The sequence below is a fragment of the Tupaia chinensis genome, unplaced genomic scaffold (genome assembly GCF_000334495.1).
Source record: "Tupaia chinensis unplaced genomic scaffold, TupChi_1.0 Scaffold143247_2, whole genome shotgun sequence".
NCBI classification, from domain to species: domain Eukaryota; kingdom Metazoa; phylum Chordata; class Mammalia; order Scandentia; family Tupaiidae; genus Tupaia; species Tupaia belangeri.
In genome coordinates this window covers 2,073,337-2,095,955 of record NW_006203092.1, presented here as the reverse complement: position 1 = coordinate 2,095,955, position 22,619 = coordinate 2,073,337, and the positions used below count along the sequence as shown (strand labels likewise).

General features: G+C 35.9%; 1 protein-coding gene across 1 annotated transcript in view; it reads right to left on the bottom strand.

Moving 5' to 3' along the window:
- The window catches only part of MPDZ (multiple PDZ domain crumbs cell polarity complex component), a 163,217-nt gene that overhangs the window by 117,660 nt on the left and 22,938 nt on the right, over positions 1–22,619 (bottom strand). Inside the window, 7 exon segments of the mRNA XM_027766416.1 lie at positions 822–910; positions 1,409–1,523; positions 5,467–5,676; positions 7,564–7,692; positions 8,194–8,407; positions 9,811–9,950; positions 10,884–11,093. Of these exon segments, the coding sequence (XP_027622217.1) occupies positions 822–910; positions 1,409–1,523; positions 5,467–5,676; positions 7,564–7,692; positions 8,194–8,407; positions 9,811–9,950; positions 10,884–11,093 (1,107 nt within the window).

Sequence of the window (22,619 nt, the reverse complement as noted above, 5' to 3'; positions counted from 1 at the left end):
TGATGCTCAGGGAATGAATGTAAATTAATAAAAAAAATTCAGAAGAAAGAAAGCATTAAAAATACCTATTTGATGACTGAAGTAAGCTATATAGCCCTAGCTAGGTGCTACTTTATAGTATGTTCATTCTATTCACTGAGGTTTATGCCTAAAGTCAGACTTGTGTTCATGGATATGTATATATTAGCTGTGCTTGCTATTGAAAATATTTAGATTTATTAAGATATTTAGTGAAACAATAAAATGGGGGAGGCATAGAAAGCAACAATAGATACCAGACACAGTGTGGGAGGAGGGTGGGAGATGGCAGAGGGTGAGATAGAGAATCAAGGATGGGAAAAAAGGCAAAACATACAGGAAACAAGAAATGGAAAATTATTTGTTGACAATAACACATATGTTGATGTGCTTGATTGAGCCAATATACAGTGTATTCTGAATGGAAAAATCTCATTTTGTATGCTATAGTGACGTACAGTGAATGAATGTAAATAAACAAATAAATAAAAACTAAGAATGCTCAACTATGAAGATTAACTTGGGACCAGCAGTTGGCGTAATGTCTATGTCACTGGACTCCCATGTAGTCGACCGCGGTTCGAGCCCCAGACCCGATGGCTTAAAACTCATGCCAGGCACGTGTGCGTGCATGCCCAAGATCCTGAGAGGAGAATGGGGGAGAAGGGATTGTGGCGTGGCCATCCCCCCTGGGCGATGATTTCTCGCTTTCTGTCTCTGTCTGGTGAGCGCATGCGCCCTATGGCAAAAACCTCTCCCCCCAAAAAAAGATTAACAAGGCTATTATAAAATGTATAACTTACTGCAATAATTTGGTCTCCAATTTGGATTCTTCCATCATGCTCAACAGCACTGCTCTTTGTAATGCTCTTTACAAAGATTCCTGAAGGTTCTGAAAGTAGAAATAGGTTATTTTTCACTATTTTCAAAGGCCATCCAAAGAATATTCTATTTTCTAAATAGAGAGCTCTCATTTTGAATAAATATTTGTCACAAGTCACACAAATAAAACCTATAGTGGAAATTTAGGCTGCAGAATAAAAAAAATTATCTGGCCTAATTTACAAACAATAGAAGAGTCATTTATACTAAATCATTCCTAAGGAAGTTTTCAATATTTCATAAAATATAAAGATTAGAGGCAATTACTGGACCCAGCAGGTGGCATAGTAGTTAGGGGCACTGGATTTCCACATGGCCGACTGCAGTACAAGTCCTGGACTTGGTGGCTTGCTTTCTCACTTTCTCTTTCTCTCTCTTGCTCTGTCCCTCTCGTTAAAATAAGTAAATAAATAAAGTTAAATAAAATGATTCTTAAAATAAAAATATATTTATTAAAAAAAATTAAAGACAATTATCAAGTTTAAAAACCAATAATGTTTAAAATTACCTGATTTTTTATCTCCAATGAAACCAGCAATCGTAATCCCTAATCCTTGGACATTTTTAGTAAGTTCTACATCAAATGTCTCACTTTCTTCATTTTTCTGTGTAGAAGCATCAACCTAAAATAAAATTAATAAATAAGTGTACAGGGGACAAAATACATAAAAATAAATTTAAACAGTCACAGCCTTAATTTATAAATAATATGGCTAAATGAAGTGCTACAAAATTATACAATAATGGATTACTCCGTTGGCTGTGAACACATAAACTGAGCATCGCATTTTTAGTCAGAAAGAAATGTCAGGACTAAGGTTGAACCTCTCCTTTCCAGAGAAATTATTATTCATGTACAAAAAATGTTAAAAACCAAAATTTTCTTTTAACAAATTCTACTTTCAATGATGGCTTATCTTCATTTCTGAAGGGGTCAGGATGTAGTACAATTAAATGAAATCCTGCTTTGAATTCAGATCAAGAGTTAAAAATTTAGTTTTCTCACTTACTCTAAGAATCATTTTGCTCAACTATATATCAGGAAAAGAAAAATAACCACTAGTCCAGCTGCCATTTACCACCATTTACTCTTACTCCATAGCAGGGACTTGACATTTCTTAACTCATTATTTCTTATAACAAGTCAATGAGGTAGATAAAATTATCATCATTTTTTCTCTGAGAAACTGAGGAAAAGTAATTTTTCCAAGGACAAACAACTAGCAACCTACTGTGATGTCAGAAAAGTCATAATGTGTTTTTGCATAGAAAAACATGGAAAAAAACCATTATGACTTTTCTGGCAACCCACTAGGAAAGGAAGAATTCAAATTTAGACAGTCTTGGTACAAAGCCCATGCTCTTAAATGATATAGAGTATATAAAATTTAAAAATAGAACCATTATTTTATTTTTAAGATTTCCTGTTTACTTTTAATCACTGTGCATCCTTATAATGCACAATATGGATTTCCAAAGTATTCATGCGGTATGTGACAATTATCAAAATTTATAGTTGATTCTAACATCATAACTAGGAGTTAATCTGTCCTAAAAATGAGTTATAAATAGGCTAATGATTTATTTTTAAAATTGGTGAAATGCACTAAGGCAGTATTATCAATCATCCTTTTATTTGTTTTATATAAATTCAGAATTTAATATGAAACATTATAAATAACTTTTCTATACAGAAAGTTTCTATATAGGCATTCTTCATTCCATGAATGCAAGATAAAAACAAGTTTCTCAGATGCGAGCATTCTCCAACATGTAGAGGTCATGCTAACTGCATGTGGACCTGAAAGGCAAGACTTCCTAAATTGAGTTAAATTCCAAAGATGGAATGCTTTTACTGGACTACTGAAATAGGTCATCGAGAAGCTATAGGTACTGTGTTAGTATAGTGAAGGCAGATTCTACAGTGAACCCTAGAGCACCACAAAATCGAAGTTAAGGAGTCAGATGGACATGCAGGTTGGGGTGCTGATCATGTGTTCTAATTTTCTTTAAACAAATTTTGATAGTCCACCTAAATGAAATATAATTTTACAGTCAAGTTTTGATTCATTTTTTTCATTGTACATAATTATCTGTGCAAACTTAGCAAAAGTTTAAAGTTTAGATAATTACAAGAAAATGACAGGATGAAATCTGCTTCAATTGAAACAAATGTGTTTTCTATTTTTAATAAGACTTATGCGAGTGCTATTTTAGAGGGTGGCAATTTGACTATCGAATGGTTTTAAAAGGGGCACAAGCTTCAGAAATGATGATATGCACAGAATAGATATTTTTCTAAGCTTTCAATTACATCAAGTGGTTTTCGGTATTGCATTCATTTATATATTGCTGAATAAAATGTTTTGTTTACCACAAAAGAATGCCATTTAAACACTTTCATAAACAAGCCTTCTTTCTTCTTTCTTTTTGCAAAAAATAGCAACCAAATTCAATTCTAAAAACAACAGAATCATGGAAATTTCAAGTGTTCTAATAACGTTTATGGAGGAGGTTAGGATATTAAAAAATTTATGGCAACTGGTTAGAAAAAACTTTAACAGAAGAAAACGTAGATGTTTTTACATCTATAGAAAAGGAATATAAAACCTGTATTTGCTATAAAGCTTCTCTAGAAATTGAGCAAAGTTTATCTAAAAACAGCAATGGTATGAATTACACATCATGAGACAGTAAACAATTCTCTTCTTTCATATTTAAAAGGTTTCTGGATGAAATTATTTTGTCGCTATTTTTATCCACTGTAGTTTTATAACCACTATAGTATTATAACCTGCAAACCAGCTGAATCAGGCACTACTATTTGGAAATGTTCCAGCTTTTTTCATATCAAACTAAGGACAAGGATGAAATGCTACACCTATGAATAAAGCTTTTGTTATTACACCAAAAGTACAACTTTTATTTTAAAAGTTATGTAACTTGAGTCAAGAAAAATAACCACTCAGTATAAATCTGATAAGAGTTATAATAGTTAGACATACCTCTAAATAATAATAGTAAAAGTTTTTAGTAAGCCTTATTTATACCTACCAAGCCAGCCTCTACTCCTCAATGTCCATATATCCAAAACAAAAACACTAAAATGTTGTTGAAAGGGAATGATTATAACTATGACTAGTCTTACAGAGAGCTGGACAAAAAGATATATTTAAATCTTTTAGGTATCACTAGCAAGCAATTCTTTAAGATTTTATCTATGGGCTGACTCCAGAACCTGCTTATTAAGGCAGGGAGATCCCAGATGGCCAATGGTATGGCTGATTCTGGACCTGGTAGCTTAAGAAACACATGTATAGGTACATGCATGCCCAAAATCACAGGAGGGGGAAATGGAAGAAAATGGAATATATGACCATATCCCACTCCCTCATCCTCTCCCTCTTTCTCTGTTACTCAGTTTTTATCTACCAAGTGCACATGCGCTCTACAAAAATAAATTAATTAAAGTAAATCTTGCCCATCCTTTATAACATTATCTCTATAAATATACTGCTTAGAGAAAAAAGGTAAAAATAACCATCCAGCATTTTAGTCTTTTGCTACAGGGCATGTGTGCTTGCCAGAGAGACTGGGGGTGGGTGAGTGAGAAGTCATCCCCTGGGGAGATGCTCATGCCAAAGTCCCTTCTCCTCCCAATTATTTTGGACATGTCCACATTTATGCCTGGTGTGTTCTTCAAGCCGCCAGAGTTAGAACTCAAATTGTGCAGTTGGCCATGTAGGATCCAGCTGCCTTAACCACCCTGTCATCTGATGGGCCCTAATCTAATATTTTCTTTTTAAGAGGTTTTTGCCTTAGGGTACATGTGCTTGATGGAATGACAGTGACAGAGACACTATGAGGGAAAGTGAGAAATCACCCCACCCCAAGGGAGGATGGCCACACCTTAATCCTTTCTCCTCCATTTCCTTCCCAGGATCCTGGGCATACACACACACACACACATCCAGAGTAAGTTTCAAGCCACCGGATCTGGGATTCAAACCATGCTCATCCATCTGAGAGTCCAGAGATGTAACTGCTATGCCATCTGCTGGTTCACCCTAATCTATTATTTTTAATCATGCTATTTTTCATCTATTTTACACATTATTTCCAGTAGGTAAAATATTATTAGTACTGAGGCATTTCTATATCTGAATTTTGTTACATTCTTTAGCAATAATACATAAGCTTTCAAAACTTTATTTGCCATAGAGCACATGTACTTGCCAAAGAGAGGCAGAAAGACAGAGGGAGGGAAAGGAAAAATCACCCTGCATGGGTGTGGCCATGCCACAATTCCTTCTCCTCCATTTCTCTATCCCATCTAGAATCTGGGTATGCACACACACACACACACACACATGGCCAGTATGTTTTTCAAGTCACCAGAACCAGGACAACAACTGCATGGTCGGCCAGACGGAATCCAGCTCCCTTAATCATTAGGCCATGGGGCTACCCAATATATGAACAATAATAAATATAGATTCTAAGTGTATATTACTATCTAAGGGCCATTTCCTCTGACTTCCATATTAACTGTTTTTATCTACTTACCCGCATCTCCGGTGTAGAAGCAGAGGATGAGGAGAGGGTTATACCCAGAGAGGTGGGTGCTGCAGGTTCTTCTATGGCACCCCTAGCAATCATCAACTTAACTCTATTTCCACATTGCCGAAGGACTTGTGCCACTTGCTCACTGCTCATTCCTACTAGCTCTGTGTCACCAATCTTTAGAATGTGGTCTCCACTGCACAATCGCCCATGCTGAATAAAAGATGTTGAATAATTAGACTACTATAATTATACCTGTATCAGAGACATCCTAAACTAGGGAAAGGGAATAATAAAATATGGCAGTAATAAGAATTAACCATCATGGGACATTAAACATATGGTTGTAGGGACCAGCAGATGGTGCAGTGGCTATGTTATTGGATTCCCTTGTACTTGACCACAGTTTGAGTCCTAGACTCGGTGGCTTAAACCTCATGGCAGGTGCATGTTCCCAAGATCCCAAGAGGAGAAAGGAGAAAAAGGGATTGCGGCATGGCCATCCCCACTGGGGTTGATTTCTGGCTCTCTGGCTCTCTGGCTCTGTCTCTCCAGTGAGTGCGCATACCTTACAGCAAAAATCTCTCTTAAAAAAAATTGGAATGTTAACTGTCCTCTGAAACATCCTAGCATGATTCAGTTTGATATAAATAAAGTCAACAATTATTCTTTAAACCCATAAGGAATATAAATTTTTCATTTTGATTGCTACCTACTAGGTGTAAGAAAAAATATATATTGTGCAATTTTTCTGAGAGATGAAAAGAAGAAAATTCCATTGAGCAAAGATGAAGCATGAAATTACTATGTAAATACACATTACTCCAAATGCAGTGTGTCCCACAAGAAAACATCATATTAATACCACATTCTTTTGCCTGGCCATTTCGACTATAAATGTCCTAAAGTACTCATTTTCAGATGAAATCTGCATGAGATGAAAATGCAGACAAATGAGGGGTGATATGCAGTCTTAAAAGCATACACACAAGTGCTGGCCAATAAAACTTCCTGCAATGATGAAACTAGTCGGCACTGTCCAATATAGCAGCTCCCAGTGACATATGGCTGTGGAGTACTTGAAATGCTGCTAGTCCAACTAAGGAACTGAATTGGTAATTTTATTTAATTTCAATTAATTTAAATTTTAATTTAAAAAGTGACATGTGGCAAGTGGCTACAGTATTAAGAAGCGTAGCTCTATACTGAAAATAAAGCGTATATATATATATATGTATATATATATATATATACATGTATATATATATACATATATATATTGCAAACTTGGGAAATGGGCAAATTTTATTTGATACGTGAAATGCTGGCTAATATTATAAAAGGAAGAAAAATTTATATACTACTGTATCACTGTTGATACCTCTATTGATAAGGTTGCCATTAAGTAAGCCTTTCATCTATGAATATGTGAAATGTTTGATGAACCTGAATCCTGGTTTAAGTTCAAGGGCATATGCAAAACAGCTCCATAAACAGTAAATTACCATCAAGACAATGGTTGCCTAAACTAGCAGACCTTGTTAAATTAAGATCTAACTCACAATTAATAAGTGTATTAAATATTTTCTAACATACCTTAAAACAACATCACGCCATAAATGACAATGCTTCAGTGAACTACTCTAAGTGATAAAAGTAGGTCATGCTTCATATCCATCACCAAAGGGTCAAGATGAATCGTGATTTTCCTCCTCCATAATAAAGTGGTCTTTTTTTCATAATGGCTTGTGATAATAATAGATGACTAGGATTATAAACATGATTTTTGATCATAAAACAAACGGTAGCAACCTCTACAATGACCAAAACTATCAAGACTATAACCTTGGCTTTAGTCTGTAGTTCTAAGGAGTACTAAGCTCATTGTCTATAATGGTAAACTTAAAAATCTGTGTCCCTTTCCAAAGATATGTTTCCTCAGGCTTAAAAGACTACTTCAGAGACAGCCCACTAAAACAGGTTTCCAATATATGTTCTTTGACATTGTCTAAGGCAAATGTGTCCTCTTTCTAACAGAAAGTATAAAGGATGAAGTTACATTATTTCATAAAACACAATCAACCTATTGGAAGAGCTCACCTGATCAGCTACTCCTCCAGGTAGAATGGTTTTCACTATCACACCAGTTGCTTTTCCTCCTATGATGCCAAATCCCAGACCAGATCCATCATTCACCAATTCAATAGTTTCCACATGCTGCCAGTGAACCTAAGAACAAATCTTCTATTTGAATTGGTAAAAATGTTCAAAACACTAAAATTTTATATCACAACAGAAATTTCTGTGATTAGTATTTTGTTATTAGTATTAAATCATTGAATTCGGGAAAGGAATAAACTTGAAAAGTTAAGACCTTGTGGTGTGAAAATAAAGGCATGGTATGTGTGTGCCCAAAAATCCTGAGAAGAACATGGAGGAAAAGGGATTGCGGTGTGGCCAGCCCCATTCTGTAGGGGGGTGATTTCTCACTTTCCCTTTCTGTGTATTTCTCTGTCTCATCTGTCTCACTTCTCTACACAGAGAAGAGGAAAGGTTGTTTTAGAAACTAGAAACATAGTCGTAATTAAATAGCAAATATTCTAGGCTAGGAAAAGATGAAAGAATAAAAAACTCAGGAAGTACAAAGAAACTATAGGAATTAGAAACCTGGAGATAACCAAAACGAATGAGGAAAATGGTTCTGCTCCTTTTCAGATCTTGAGTACTCACCGGATTAGAGTGAGCCGAGACTGTGCTGGCGGCAGACGGAGAGCGGGAAACTATGGGGCTGACCAGCTGGGGCAATGAGCCTCTGGCAATGACTAGCTGGACAGAGTCTTTGGCTTTCTGCAGGATGCTGATAGCCTGTTGATGTGTGATTGTCTGATCAAGTGCCTGTCCATTGATAGCAAGGATTTGATCGGTTTCCTTCAACCTCCCATCTCTATCAAAAATGAAAAGGGGTCAAGATATCTGACAGCTCTTCAGAAAATGACAGGCGGCTTCTTTGGCAATATCATGTTTGGGCCATTTTTAATCCTATTTTCTAATTGTCACACTTAAGCTTTTGCTTGCAGTTCTACATTTTAAAATAGATGTTTTTCTTCAGGTAATCAATTCTCTTAAAATATCCCTAATCAATCCCTCCCACTTAAAACAACACCCCCCCTTTTTTTAGCTACTCACTCAACCTACACATTATATCTTGCATTTTCCTATTTTCTAAAAATAAAAGTGGAGATAGGTATACTTAGTTATTGCTTTGAGTATATAAATAAAACATAATTCAAATTATGTAGGTCACTTTTAGTATAGTAATTTAAAAAATCTATTCCAAAGGAACACACTTAGGGACCAGACGGTAGCACAGCAGTAAACGTGAGACACTGAGAGGCAATCCCACGTAGGATGGTTCCTGATTTAAGTCTGGAGGGCTCTCAGAGCATGCCAGGCATGAGTTTGCCCATGATCTAGGGCTAGATGAAAGCTATTAGAGGGATGTTGTTTTAGAAGAAATAAACTTTTAAGGGAAAAAAAAAAGAGCCCATTTACTAACAAAATAATATTGGGTTGTCAGAAAAGTCATGACACATTTTTGTAGGGCAAAATATGTCCTGACTTTTCCGATGACCTAATAATTCTACTCTCAAATTTTTTTGTACTAAAATATAATTAAGGTATGACTATAATTAAAAGCTACTCTTATATTGGGCTGGCACTATGGCCAAATGGTTAAGGGAACTGGATTCTACATGGTTGACAGGAATTCAAATCCTGTCTATGGCGGCTTGAAAAAACACCAGGCATGTGTGTATACATGCTCAAAAATCCCAACAGGATAGAGAAATCTAAGAGAAGGGATTGTGACCTGACTATGTCTGATTGGCATGTGCTTTCTCCCACTCCTTTCTCCTTCTGTCTCTCTCCCTCTCTATGTACATGCCCTTTGCAAATTGAAAACAAACAAAAAAAAGCTACCCCCACTTCAAAGGTCTTCTTATCACAATATTAGTAACTTCAAAAAACTAGTTAACAATAGTTTTTTACTTATTTTTTATTCATTTTTGAATAACTGGTCAATAGGATCAAAACCTCCTAAACATGGGACCAGAAACAGAGAAAGGTCCTATTCTGGTAGCGCAGGCTGGTAGACTCTGCTATTAAGCAGGCCAAAGCCACACAGGCAGCCAGGGTTGGATTCCTTGCCCACCCTAAAAGCTAGAGGCAATGGCACATGCTTGTGGTAGTCCCAGCAGCTTGGGAGGCTGAGCAGAAGGACTGTCACACAGCACAATTCTGTCTAAAAACAAAGCAAAAGCAACAGAGAACAGCGTATGACATTCTTACCTGTGAGCAACACTGCCTTCTTGAATCTCTTGTACAAATATTCCCAGTTCTCCCCTGTTTTCACTCCTTAATCCCACAACACTAAACCCAAGGCCTCCACATGCTGGTTTGAGGAGCTCAAAAATTTCTACATGGCGACCCTGTTCAGGAAACAAGGCAAGATTCAAAATTAAAAGCCAATTATTGTAGTAATAATCATTAATGTTATTACTTTGTTTAAAAGAGAAAATTGAACATTTTTGTCAAGATAAGTTTTAGCACTAATCACATAGAATGGGAATTTTATTATCCTTTAAGATATTTATGAAAAACAACATAATAATACTCAATTTCAAAATGATTTTAGAAAAAGAAAAACACCATTGAAAAAAAAATATCTGAAACATACAAACTCCCATAAAATCAATCTTTTTCATTCCAGTTTTTTTGATATTGTAAATATCACTACATTCTATAAGCTATCTAGGGCTTAATTATAACCTTCAAGATACACATTTTAGACCTAGCTATGGTGGTACAGACAATAGGGCACTATTTGTCAATGTTGAAGTCCGTGGAGGATTGTAGTTCAGACCCCAGGTTGACTAAATGTGCTAGGAACACAGATCTATAGTACTAGCTGGTTGAAATGCTGAGGAATGGACCACAACACAAGACACTGTCAAGGATGTTTGTCTCTGTTTCTCTCTGTCTCTCTCCCTCTTTCTCTCTCTCATAGAGTAAAAAATAAATAAAAATCTTTTAAAAAACATATACATTCTAGGCCAGCAGGTAGCATAGAGGTTGTATTGCTGGACTACCATGTGGCTGACTGCAGTTTGAGTCCTGGACCCAGTGGCTTAAAAATCACACTGGGCATGTCCAAGATCCCTGGAAGGGAAAGGATTGTGATGTGGCCATCGCCTGAAAGGGGGGCGGGGTGATATATCACTTCCTCTCTTCTCTCTCTCTCTCTCTGTCTCTCATGTGAGTGTACATGCCCTAAGGCAAAAACATCTTAAATAAAAAAAAAACCATTAAGTAAAGAATAAATGTATACATTCTATTGTAAGTAACAAGAAGAATGTTCTCACCTGGGCCATATTTTTAATCAGTTGATCAAATTCGTCACAAACAGGTTTCCCATTGATGTGTTGAGTATTAGATCCTGCAAGTGTTTCCAGACTCCCATTATTTGGGGATAATAAAAATGGTTCACTTTGTAGAGTAGGAATTATGGTTGGACTGAGATGAGGAATATGGACAAATTCAACATTTGAAGTTGTCAAAGTTGCAGTGTTTACCTAAGAGTAATACAGATATCACTAGTAATTTTGACATTCCATAAACTTCCATAGGAAACATCCCAGGAATGGTAATAATAAAGTATATATGCTATATCAAACTGTTTATACCCTTTTATCCAGCAATTCTACTTAAGAAATTTAACTCAAGGAGAAAACAGGATAGTACTCAAGTATATGTGTACAAGAATGTTCACTGAAACTATATCTATATGATGAAAAAAATAAAAACTTATTATTTCCAATGATAAATTTCAGGGTAGTCATTAAAACACATGCATAAATATACATATCCATAAACACACTCTTAAGTGAGAAAGCAGTTATCAAACAATATGTACGGTATGAGCCAATGTACACTCAAGATGAGATATTTATAAATATATTAAACATCTCTAAGAACATACACTGAACAACCAATATAATACTGATATGTGTGTGTGTGTGTGTGTGTGTGTGTGTGTGTGTGTGTGTGACAGAGTTCCAGGGGGTTATTTACTTTCTATATAGTTTGAATTTTTATAAAAATGTGTGTAAAAATGAACGTGACTGGAACCAGCAGATGGTGTAATGGTTATGTCACTGGACTCCCACATGGTAGACTGTGGTTCAAATCCTGGACCCAGCAGCTTCAAACTCACACCAGGCACTTATGCAGGCATGCTGAAAATCCTGAGAGGAGAATAAAGGAGAAAGGATTGCAGCATGGCCATCCCTCTTGGGGTGATTTCTCATTTTCTGTCTCTCTGGAGAGCACACATGTCCTGTAGCAAAAATCTCTCACCAAAAAAAAAAAAAAAAAAAAAATGAATGTGATCTTTCTCAAAAGACAGTCCAGTCTTTGTTCCCAGCTCATAGGAAGTAATTTCTAAACTCTTGGAATTTTCCAAGTGATGGAATATCTTTGCTATCCACAAGTCTACTCTACCCTATTTTCCTTCATGGGACTTAGCACCACCTGCCATACACCTTGTAGTCATGAAGCTTCCATCCCTGTCAGTGGGAACAGACTAGAACCTAAGAGAATTTGACCATTTCATTATCTACTATATCTCGACTTTCTAGATGAGTACCTTGCACAGAATTCAATATACATTTGCAGAATAAATGTTTACCCATTTTAAAGGACTCACTCTAATCCAATCTCCCAAATAATTCTCCAAGTATCATCATACAAATGATAAAATGACATAAAGTCACACACATACATTAGTCACACCTATTAATAAGTAGATTGCGACCCAGATTTTTTTTCTTTGCTTTATGCACAAAGTCTACTGTCATTTCTAGAAATAAGACATTAGGTAAAGAGTATTCATTGACAGAAACTATCAAAATATTTCACAATATGTCACCAATCTATACATAAAAGTTTGCTACTTGTCCTTAAAAATAAAACAAAAAACTCATTAAGTTACCAAAGTTACCAATAATTCAATCACTATATTGACTATCTCCAATCAAGGATGAATAAGAGATCAATGTGTTGAGAAGAGGCTTTTGGGAATCCTTTCAAAAGCTTATTTAAAAATCTAAAGCAAGCATGATCAATTATTATTTTTCAAAAGCAAGCTTCTTATGCCAAGACTGATTTTTTTTTTTTTTCAATCCTGAGCCATAGCAACTTCAGTAAAGTCTGCCAGCAGAAGATGCACTGCTCAGGTTGAAGCAGATGGCATAATGAAATTTGTGACAGGCTGAGGATCCCACACACCAGGACCTAATGTCTATGGTATGTTTGCATAGGAAAAAATATTTGGACTTCTGCTACGGCAAGCCAGAATGAACAAATCACACTCTAAGAATAGAGAGAGTCCGTCTATAAGAAATGAATGGTAAAGTAGAAGCTCTGACATTATGGATGACTAGGTGTGAAGGCATGCCAAGAGTAGTTAGGAGTAGAACAAGTATATTATTACGATATAAGAAGTGCATGAAATTATCTCATATCAATTGTCTCTCCTAACTTATTAGAAGTTTGACAAATGGCAATGACGCCTGTTTCCTCTCTGCCCCTGAGCAAAGGTTACAGAGATCATACATTTTAAAATTATAACATAATTATATCATCAAATGAAAGTTTTGTTTTTAAGGTTACAAGTTTATATGCATAAGGAAAAGCAAAACGGCACCTTATGATTCCACTATAGCTGTTTATTAAAATGGCTCTCTTAACTAAAGACTCTTTGAGAACAGGAATGAATCTTCTTTGACTTTGCTAGGTCTGTTCATACCAGACATACCATAAATGTTTAATAAAAAGAACTTAACTCTCATCCTTGCTTATAGAATAAAAAATAAACAGAAGAAAACACAAATATCTGCTGATTTTTTCATACAGATAAACAATCTGTATAATTTATGGAAGTTGCTAGCAAATGAGCAAGAGTCACCAAATAATTATCTGTTCTCTGTTCAACTTGTGGCCAGATCTCAGTCTAGAAAGAGCTTATATGTGCTTAGCAAATAGTGTTCACTTCTTTTATGGATTTCAAATAGTGCTACTAGGTAAATAGTAATTTAAATGAAAATTATGTAAATGATTCAGTTAGGAAGTTTGCAAATTCTTTATAAAAGGGCAGGATAAAAACACCATTTGGATATTCAGTAGTCAAAGAGAAGCCCTGTAGTAGGATGCAGTAAGAATCAGTAAAGTGTTCAGTCAGGAAAAAAAAAAAAAAAAAACGAAATCATAATAAAAGAAAAATAAACTAAGCATTTTACTAAACTTACAACATGTATGTATTCTCTCAAAAATATAATAGCCCCTCTCTATCCATGGATTCGACAAGGATGACAATCACAACAAAGAGATAGGTGGCCCTGAACATGCACAGACTCGTTCTTCTTGTCCTTATTCCCTGAACAACATAGTATAAAGCTATTCCTATGATATTTACATTGTGTCAGGCATGTTAAGTAATCTAGAAATTATTGTAAAGTATAAGGGCCTTGAAAAATATGTGGGAAAATGAAACTGAAGCACAAATGTATTTTGGTGTCAAAAAAATTGAAACACACATGTAACTTTTTCCATAATATGAATTTTTTCTGAACTTTTTAAAGATGCTCACCCCTCAGTAAACAGGAAAGGTTGTATAAAAATCTTGTAAATGAGAAACTACACACCGGTTATGGGCAAACACTATGCTATGTGAAATAAGAAACTTCAGCATCACTGGATTTTTAGTATTCACCAGGGTCCTTCAACCAATCACTTGTTGATACTGAAGGATAAATATATTCTGATACATAGACAAGGTTTTCTTCTTTAATGTGGCTCTAAAACGAATCCTCTAGATTCTTTGTTACATAACATATTATCTTTAATTTTGGTCTCTTTGAGATGGAGCGAGAATTTGGACACTTGAGAAACAATTTCATTGAGAAATTCTTGATTTTTATAAGTCCTTTCCTTCGTGTTTTATAGTTTGATCAAACATGACTATTTCACCAGTAACTGTTCTATCAATTCACCTACATAGTCTTTCAAATGAATTCAAGTTTTCATGGGAAAAAAACTCATGTTGCAAATTTTTACATAATAAAGTCATGGAAGTATAATAATCAGTATAACTAGCATAAATATTTTTTTTAATGGTTTTTTTGAAACAGGGCATAACCTAGTGGTTAAAGAACCATATCCCACATGGAAAATCATAGTTCAAATTCCAACCCCGCTGGCTTTAAAAACATGCTGAGTGTGTATACATACATGTCCTAAATCCCAACAGGACAGAGAAACGGAAGAGAAAGGATTGCAATGCGACCAATGCCACACTTAGAGGAGCTCCCTTCAGATCTATCTCTTTCATAAACACACGTACTCTCTAAAAATTAAAAAAAAAAAAAAACAACTTTCTGACAAAGGTACGCTTAGCAGGTAAAAGCTAGAGAAGTATGCTAACTAGAAAGCATCCGACATCCATATGTTCTGTGCCCTGGCCATGAAGCAATGTGCCTTACAGGAGAAACACCTTCCAAGTTATTCATTTGGCAGTGAGAAAGTTGTTGCTATCAATGTAATAGCATCTTCTTAAGAAACCAAGAAATTATCTTTAGTACTACGTACAATTAAGCTCACGCACATGGAAATAGCTATAGCAGAGTAATCTTTCTACTACAATGATTAGAAAATGTATGTAAGAGCTCTTTGAAAAAACTTTAAAGGTATCAAAAAGAAACCAACATTTCAAAAAGAAACCAGCCCACACTGAAGAAGAAGGGATTGCACGGTGCTGGCAGGTGATGTGGTTAAATGTGCTGGACTCCCACATGGCCAACCACAGTTCAAGTCCTGGACCTGGTGGTTTGCTTTCTCACTTTCTCTATCTCTCTCACTTCCTCTCTCTCTCTCTCTCTCTCTCTCTCTCTCTTTCTCACTCTGTCCCTCAAGAAACCAGCCCACACTGAAGAAGAAGGGATTGCACGGTGCTGGCAGGTGATGTGGTTAAATGTGCTGGACTCCCACATGGCCAACCACAGTTCAAGTCCTGGACCTGGTGGTTTGCTTTCTCACTTTCTCTATCTCTCTCACTTCCTCTCTCTCTCTCTCTCTCTCTCTCTCTCTCTTTCTCACTCTGTCCCTCTCTGATCAAATTAAAATAAACAATCAAATAAAGTTAAATAAAAAATGTAATTATTTTTAAGAAAAGAAGGGACTGCACGAGGGTACGTATATCACAAGGGAGGATTTTTACAAACTGACTTCCACAGCATAACCTAGTAAGACAGCTGAAAGCCAAGAGAGGAAGGCAATCATAAAACGACCCCTAAAGCAAAAAGGCACCTTATTAACTTCAAAGACGAATAAGACTAATGTTGCTGTCTCAAGAAAATGAGAGACTGACGATTAAACATTTTTACAACATATTAACACATGCACACACACTCACATACACACACACAGTTGACTCAGATTTCTACAAAAGAAAAAAAGAAATATCCAATTAAATTTCTAGTCAGAAAGAAAATTATCTCAGATAGAAGATCTCTAATGCAGACAAAATTTAAAGGTTAGTTTAAAATGTGAATAAATCAGTAGGAATTGCTTGAAACAACAAATAACCTAAACTTGTGAACCTTTAAATATCTGTGGAATTAAAGTACATATAGCTACACAAAAGGAAGAAACAGAGTAAATGGGGCTGAAGTGTTTTAAGTACCTTGCATTTTCTAGGAAGTGGTAAAATTAATAATCAAAGTAGAATCAGATAAGTAAAGGATACACAAAAATGACAAAAGACTCACATTTTCTGAATATGATTATCCTTAGAAAATATAAAGTAAACTTCAAACTCAAAAGCTTAAAAAAATCAAATTAGAAAATAGGGAAAAATATATCCATTTCATCAAAGAGTATGTACAGAGGGCAAATGCGCACATTAAAGATGACCAGCATTATTTGACATTAAGATAACGGAAATTGGGGCAGGCAGGTGGCATGGTGGTTGAGGTGCTGGACTCCCACATGGCTGACCATAGTCTGAGTCCCAGACCTGGCAACTTGCTTTCTCACTTTCCCTTTCTCTTTCTTTCTCTCTCTGGTCAAATTAAAAAAAAAAAAAGTAATAATAAACAAAATTAAATAAATAAAATATTTTTTTTTAAAAAAAGATAATGCAAATTAAAGCACAAAGATGTCTACACATCTATCAGAATGGTGAGGATGTGGGAAAACTGGACATTGTCGGTGAGAATGTAAAATAATGCATCTCCACTGAAAAACCATTTGGCAGTTTCTGGAAAAAAAAACTAAAATTGCAGTCCTCATGCACACCAGCAATTGCATTCCTGACATTTATTGTAGAGAAATAAAAACCTGTGTCCACACAAAAATCTGTACACAGTTGTACACAGCAACTTTATATGTAACAGTGAAAAACTGGAAAGAAACAAAACGCCTCCACCAGGGATATGCATTTTACGGATATGCTTGGCACTAAAAAGGAGCAAAAGATTAATACAGACAACTGGGACAGATCTCAAGAGTGTTAAGTTGAGTGAAAAAAGTTAATCCTAAAAAGCCACATGTTACAATTCTATTTTTATAATATACCTGAAGTATAAAAATTATAGAGACAGAAAACAGATTAGGGGCAAGCAGGCGGCAAGGTGGATAAAGCAGTGGACTCACACATGGTTGACCACAGTTTGAGTCCTGGAGCTGGTGGCCTGAAAATCACACCAGACACATGTGCACATATGCCCAAAATCCCAGAAGGAAATGGAGAACAGATTACGTTACAGCCATTCCCCCAGGGGGTGATTTCCCATTTTCCCTCTCACTGTCTCTCTGAAAAATCAATCAATCAATAAATAAAACAGATTAAAGGTGGTCAGGGGTTGGAGACAGTGTGAGGAGGTGGTTGAGTACAATTCTAAAGGGCTTTAGTGTAACAATAAGGGAGATTGGGGTAGTGACGACATAGGTACGATCTTGACCATGGTGACAGTCACACAGCTCTCTCTATGTAAGTGGGGAAGATGATACAAACTTTAAAAAGTATGCATTGTATAATACCAATGTCAATTTACTGGTTTTTGTATTTTATTATAATTGTTCTGATGAAACCATTGGGAGAAACTTAGTGAAGGATCTTTCTATACAATATTTTAAAATTCCAATGACTCTATAAGCATTTCAAAATAAAGTGTTTTTCAATATTGACTCAAATAAACCAAAGATACATGCTATCATCTTTAAAGAAACATTAAAAGAATAATAAAATTAAGTGAAAATAATAATGACAATAAAAAAGAAGTAAAAGTAAGACAAAAAGTACATAAGATAAAAGAAAACAAATAAGTGCCAACTTTAAACTACAATGTATCAATACTTGAATTGAATATAAAGGGGTTAAAAACTCAAAGTAAAAGATTAAAATTCCCAAACTGTTAAACAATGACAAAAACATAGGGGCTCTTTATTGAAGATTCCATTAAAGAAGAAATGAAAGTAAAAATATATATAAAAGCTGTATGACACATTCATTAACTGAAAGAAGCCTGGTGCAGCCAAACACATACTACATTATAGACTTTTTTTTTGGGGGGGGAGAGGTTTTTGCTATAGGGCGCGTGCGCTCACCAGACAGACAGAGAGAGACAGAGAGATAGAAAGCAGGAAATCACCCCTCAGGGGGGATGGCCACGCCGCAATCCCTTCTCCTCCATTTGCCTCTCGGGATCTTGGGCACGCACGCACACGCGCCCGGCGTGAGTTTAAGCCACCTGGTCCAGGACTCGAACCGCGGTCGACTACGTGGGAGTCCAGCGACATAGCCATTACGCTAACTGCTGGTCCCCCACATTATAGACTTTAAGACAAGAAGCATTACCAGAAATACAGAAATAAAATTCATAAAGATAAAAAGGCATTTAGTAGAAAAATAAAACATTTTAGTAATCATAAACACAACCTCAAAACATGTAAGGCAAAGTGACCCAGAATCCCAAATAAGAAGTAAACAAATCCATAATCACAGCTACATTATATCACATCTCTTTCGATAACTGTTATAAAGCAACAGAACACAAAATCGGTCACATTATATAAGACCTGAACAAAATTCTAAGTTGACCTAATTGATGTTTAGAGATTGTGTCAACCACTGTATACATTCTTTTCAAGAATAAAAGAATAATTGATTGAAATAGATATAGGCAGGTTATTAAACAAGTCTCTACAAATCTCCAAAAACTAATATTATACAGAGAATGTTTTCTGATTATTATAGAATTATGTTGGAAATCAACAACATAAAGACAACAAGAAAAGTAAAAGGGACCAGCAGTTAGCATAATGGCTATGTTGCTAGACTCTCATGTAGTAGACCACAGTTCGAGTCCTGGACCCGGTGGCTTAAACTCACACCAGGCGCAGCATGTGTGTGTGTGCCCAAGATCCCGAGAGGAGAATGGAGAAGGGATTGCGGCATGGCCATCCCCCCTGGGGGGTGATTTCTCGCTTTCTGTCTCTCTATCTCTGTCTTTCTGGCGAGCGCGTGTGCCCTATAGCAAAAAACTCTCCAAGAAAAGAAAAAAGAAAAAAAAAAGTAAAATGATGTTGGTCAATGAAGCAACACATTTCTAAAGGAATCAAAAACCAAAGAAGGAATCATACTTAAAACAAATTTTGAGCTAAATGATAATGAGGTTATAACATACCAACACTGTGGGATGCAGCTAAAGAAATGCTCAGAAAGAAATGTATGGACTTACGTGAACGTATTAGGAAAAGAATAAAAGATAAAAAAAATGAACTGAATATCTACATCAAAATAGTAAAATAAAATAGTAAACCAAACTCTGAGAAAGAAGAAAATGACATACATTACAGCAAAACTCAAGAAAAAGTAGAAAAACACCACAATAAAGAAATTCAACAGGGACCAGCAAATGGTGTAATGGCTATGTTACTGGACTCCCACGTAGTCAACTGTGCTTTGAGTCCCAGATCCAGTGGCTTAAACTTATGCTGGGCACGTGTGCATGCGTGTGAAAGATCCCAACAGGTGAATGGAGGAGAAGGGAATGTGGCGTGGCCATGCCCTCTGGGGGGTGATTCCTTGCTTTTTGTCTCTGTCTCTCTATGTCTTTCTGGCTAGCACATGCACCTTATAGCAAAAATCTTTTCAAAAAAAAAAAAGAAAGAAAGAAAGAAAAGAAAAGAAATTCAACGAAGCTGAAAGTTCATCTTTGAGAAGAAAAAAACTTTTTTTTTTTTTTGAGAGGATTTTGTTATACGGGCATGTGCACTCGCCAGACAGAGATACAGAGAGATAGGAAGCGAGAAATCCCTCCCAGGGAGATGGCCATGCTGCAATTCCTTCTCCTCCATTCTCCTCTCAGGACACACACACACACACACACACACACACACACACACAGAGCCGGCGTGAGTTTTAAGCCACCGGGTCCAGGACGCAAACCGCAGTCAACTACATAGGAGTTCAGCGACATAGCCAGTACGCTAACTGCTGGTCCCAAGAAGAAGAAAGTATTAATAAAACATAAATCTATGGCAATATCAGTCAAAGGAAAAAGTATAATAGGCATAAATTTCCAATATCAGAAATAAAAAATAAATAAAGTTATGAAATGAAGACCCTTAGGCCAAAAAAAGTTTTTAAATATATACAATGGACCAATTCCTTGAAAAACATATTTACCAGAATGCCAATTGTTTTGTATCTATCAATGAAATTGAGTCAACTATTAAAACTCTTCCTCTGCCAGCCCAGTTACACTGGCGTATTCTGGTAAAACTGCTATTCCAGCACTGATAAAGAAGCCTGGGTTTAATTACTGGCACAACGTGAAGGCTGGGCACAGGGTCATGTGCCTGCAGTCTCCACTGCTCCTGAGATTAAGGCAAGAGGAATATGACAAGTGAATCCTAGTCCAAAAAAGGGGGCGGGGCGATAGCAGGTGATGTAGTGGTTAATATGCTGGACTCCCACATGGCCAACCATGGTTTGAGTGGCTTGAAACTCATGCCAGCCACATGTGCATGCCTGCCCATGATCCTTAGAGACAAATGGAAAAGGGATTGTGGCGTGGCCATACCCTTTGGGGGACAGTGATTTCTCACTTTCTATGTCTGTCTCTCTGGCAAGTGTATGCACCCTATAGCAAAAATCTCTCTGAAAAAGATAAATAAATAAAATGATGCTATACATACTCTCCAGAGTGCCTAAGCTTGAACAAAAAAATTCAAAACTGACAGTACCACATATAAGAAATGATGCAGAGCAACAAGAATTTCCAAATGCTCTAAGCAAGACAATAAACCTACAGCCGCATCGAGAAACAATTTGACAGAATCTACAAGGGCAGAATACATATCCAGGAATCCAAAATTTCCTTCTTAAGTGAATATCCAAAAGAAATATGTCTAGTCCATTTTCTTTTGCTATTAACAGAACACCACATAATGAGTAATTTATAAAGAAAATAAGCTTGTTTAGCCCATGGTTCTGGAAACTGGGAAGTCCAAGAGCACGGCACTAATATCTGGTGAGAATCATCCCGTAGGAAAGAGCAGAAGTCACTCTCAAGTTAATGACATTAACCTATTCATGAGGGCAGGGTCCTCATGGCCCAATCACTCTTATTAAGCCCTGTCTCCCAACACTGTTGTCTTGTGGATTAAGTTTCTAACATATGAACTTTTGGGGACATAGTCAAACCATACAACTTATGAACACCAAAATGTATGCAATAGAATGTTCACAGCAGCTTTCCTAACAATATCGAAAAATGGGGGGAATTTGCTATCAACAGAAGACAGTACAAATACATTCTATTATATCCATATAAAGGAAAGTTAAAAAAAAAACAAAAACCTGCAACTGAATACAACGTGAATGACTCTCACAGGACAAAAAGTCAAGACAAGGAAGCCAAGCACAAAGCATACACACTCAGACTGTATTCACATCAAATGTAAGTACTTAAGTATGAGCAGAAAGTCAAAATGGTGATTTCTCAGGGGGCAGGATTAGAATTGGCTAGAAAGAGGCCTAAGTGAGTACCATGGAGTGCTGGGATAATTTTTAGGTGAGGTTACATGTGTATACTCAATTTGTAAAAATGCCCTAACCTATACAATTTTTCCCTTTCCTATATACTATTTATTACTTACTAAAGTTTGAACCATAAGACATATAATCATAGCACAGAACCGAGAGCATTCCCATGATGACATACTTCTCTTAGAGAATGCAAGTGGCAGTCATAGCCTGTACCTATCAAGCTGAATCTTCCCAGACTGCAACTCTGAATTTAAAGTTCAGTGACCAAGAATTCACATTAAAATGAAGAAGAATATAGAAACGGGTTATCAGAAGACAAAGTTTAGTCTATTAGTGTGATGGATGACCCACTGCAGGATTCATGTGTATTAAACTAATTCTCTTTCCCAGAGTGAACCCTTTCACAAGTGTTCAAGTAAAGATGAATCCCCAATAAATGCATTCTAACTTCTACAGCAGATTTAGATGTTTCTTCCTCAAGGATTATGAATTTTTAATACTTTGAATGATTTAACTGCATGCCAAATTATAGAATGAAATATAATAATTCATTATGTTACATGTTCACACTAAATTATTTTGACCTATGCTGGTAAGACAGATATAATTATGAGATTCAAAATTTACAAATTATTGTATCTTTTATCAATAATACTATCTGTCATATAAAATTAATGTCATTCCAAAAATACTTGAAGAGATCAATCTCTTAACTATTTTGGCCATACAAATATAATATGGTGTACTCACCATTAACTCAATAGAATAATTTCAAATATGTACATTTGTTTAACTAAATCTGCTTTAAAAATGAAAAATGACTTATGTATCATCTATCCCTTCTGGCGTGGGAACTGAAAAGAAAGTTAATATTATTAGCTCTGTTTTAATGATTAATATCAATCTTTCCAGGAGGACTTACATAATTATCTACAAAAATGATTGCTTAGGATCAAAATTAATTCCCTAAAACTTGCTTTGTAGGGAA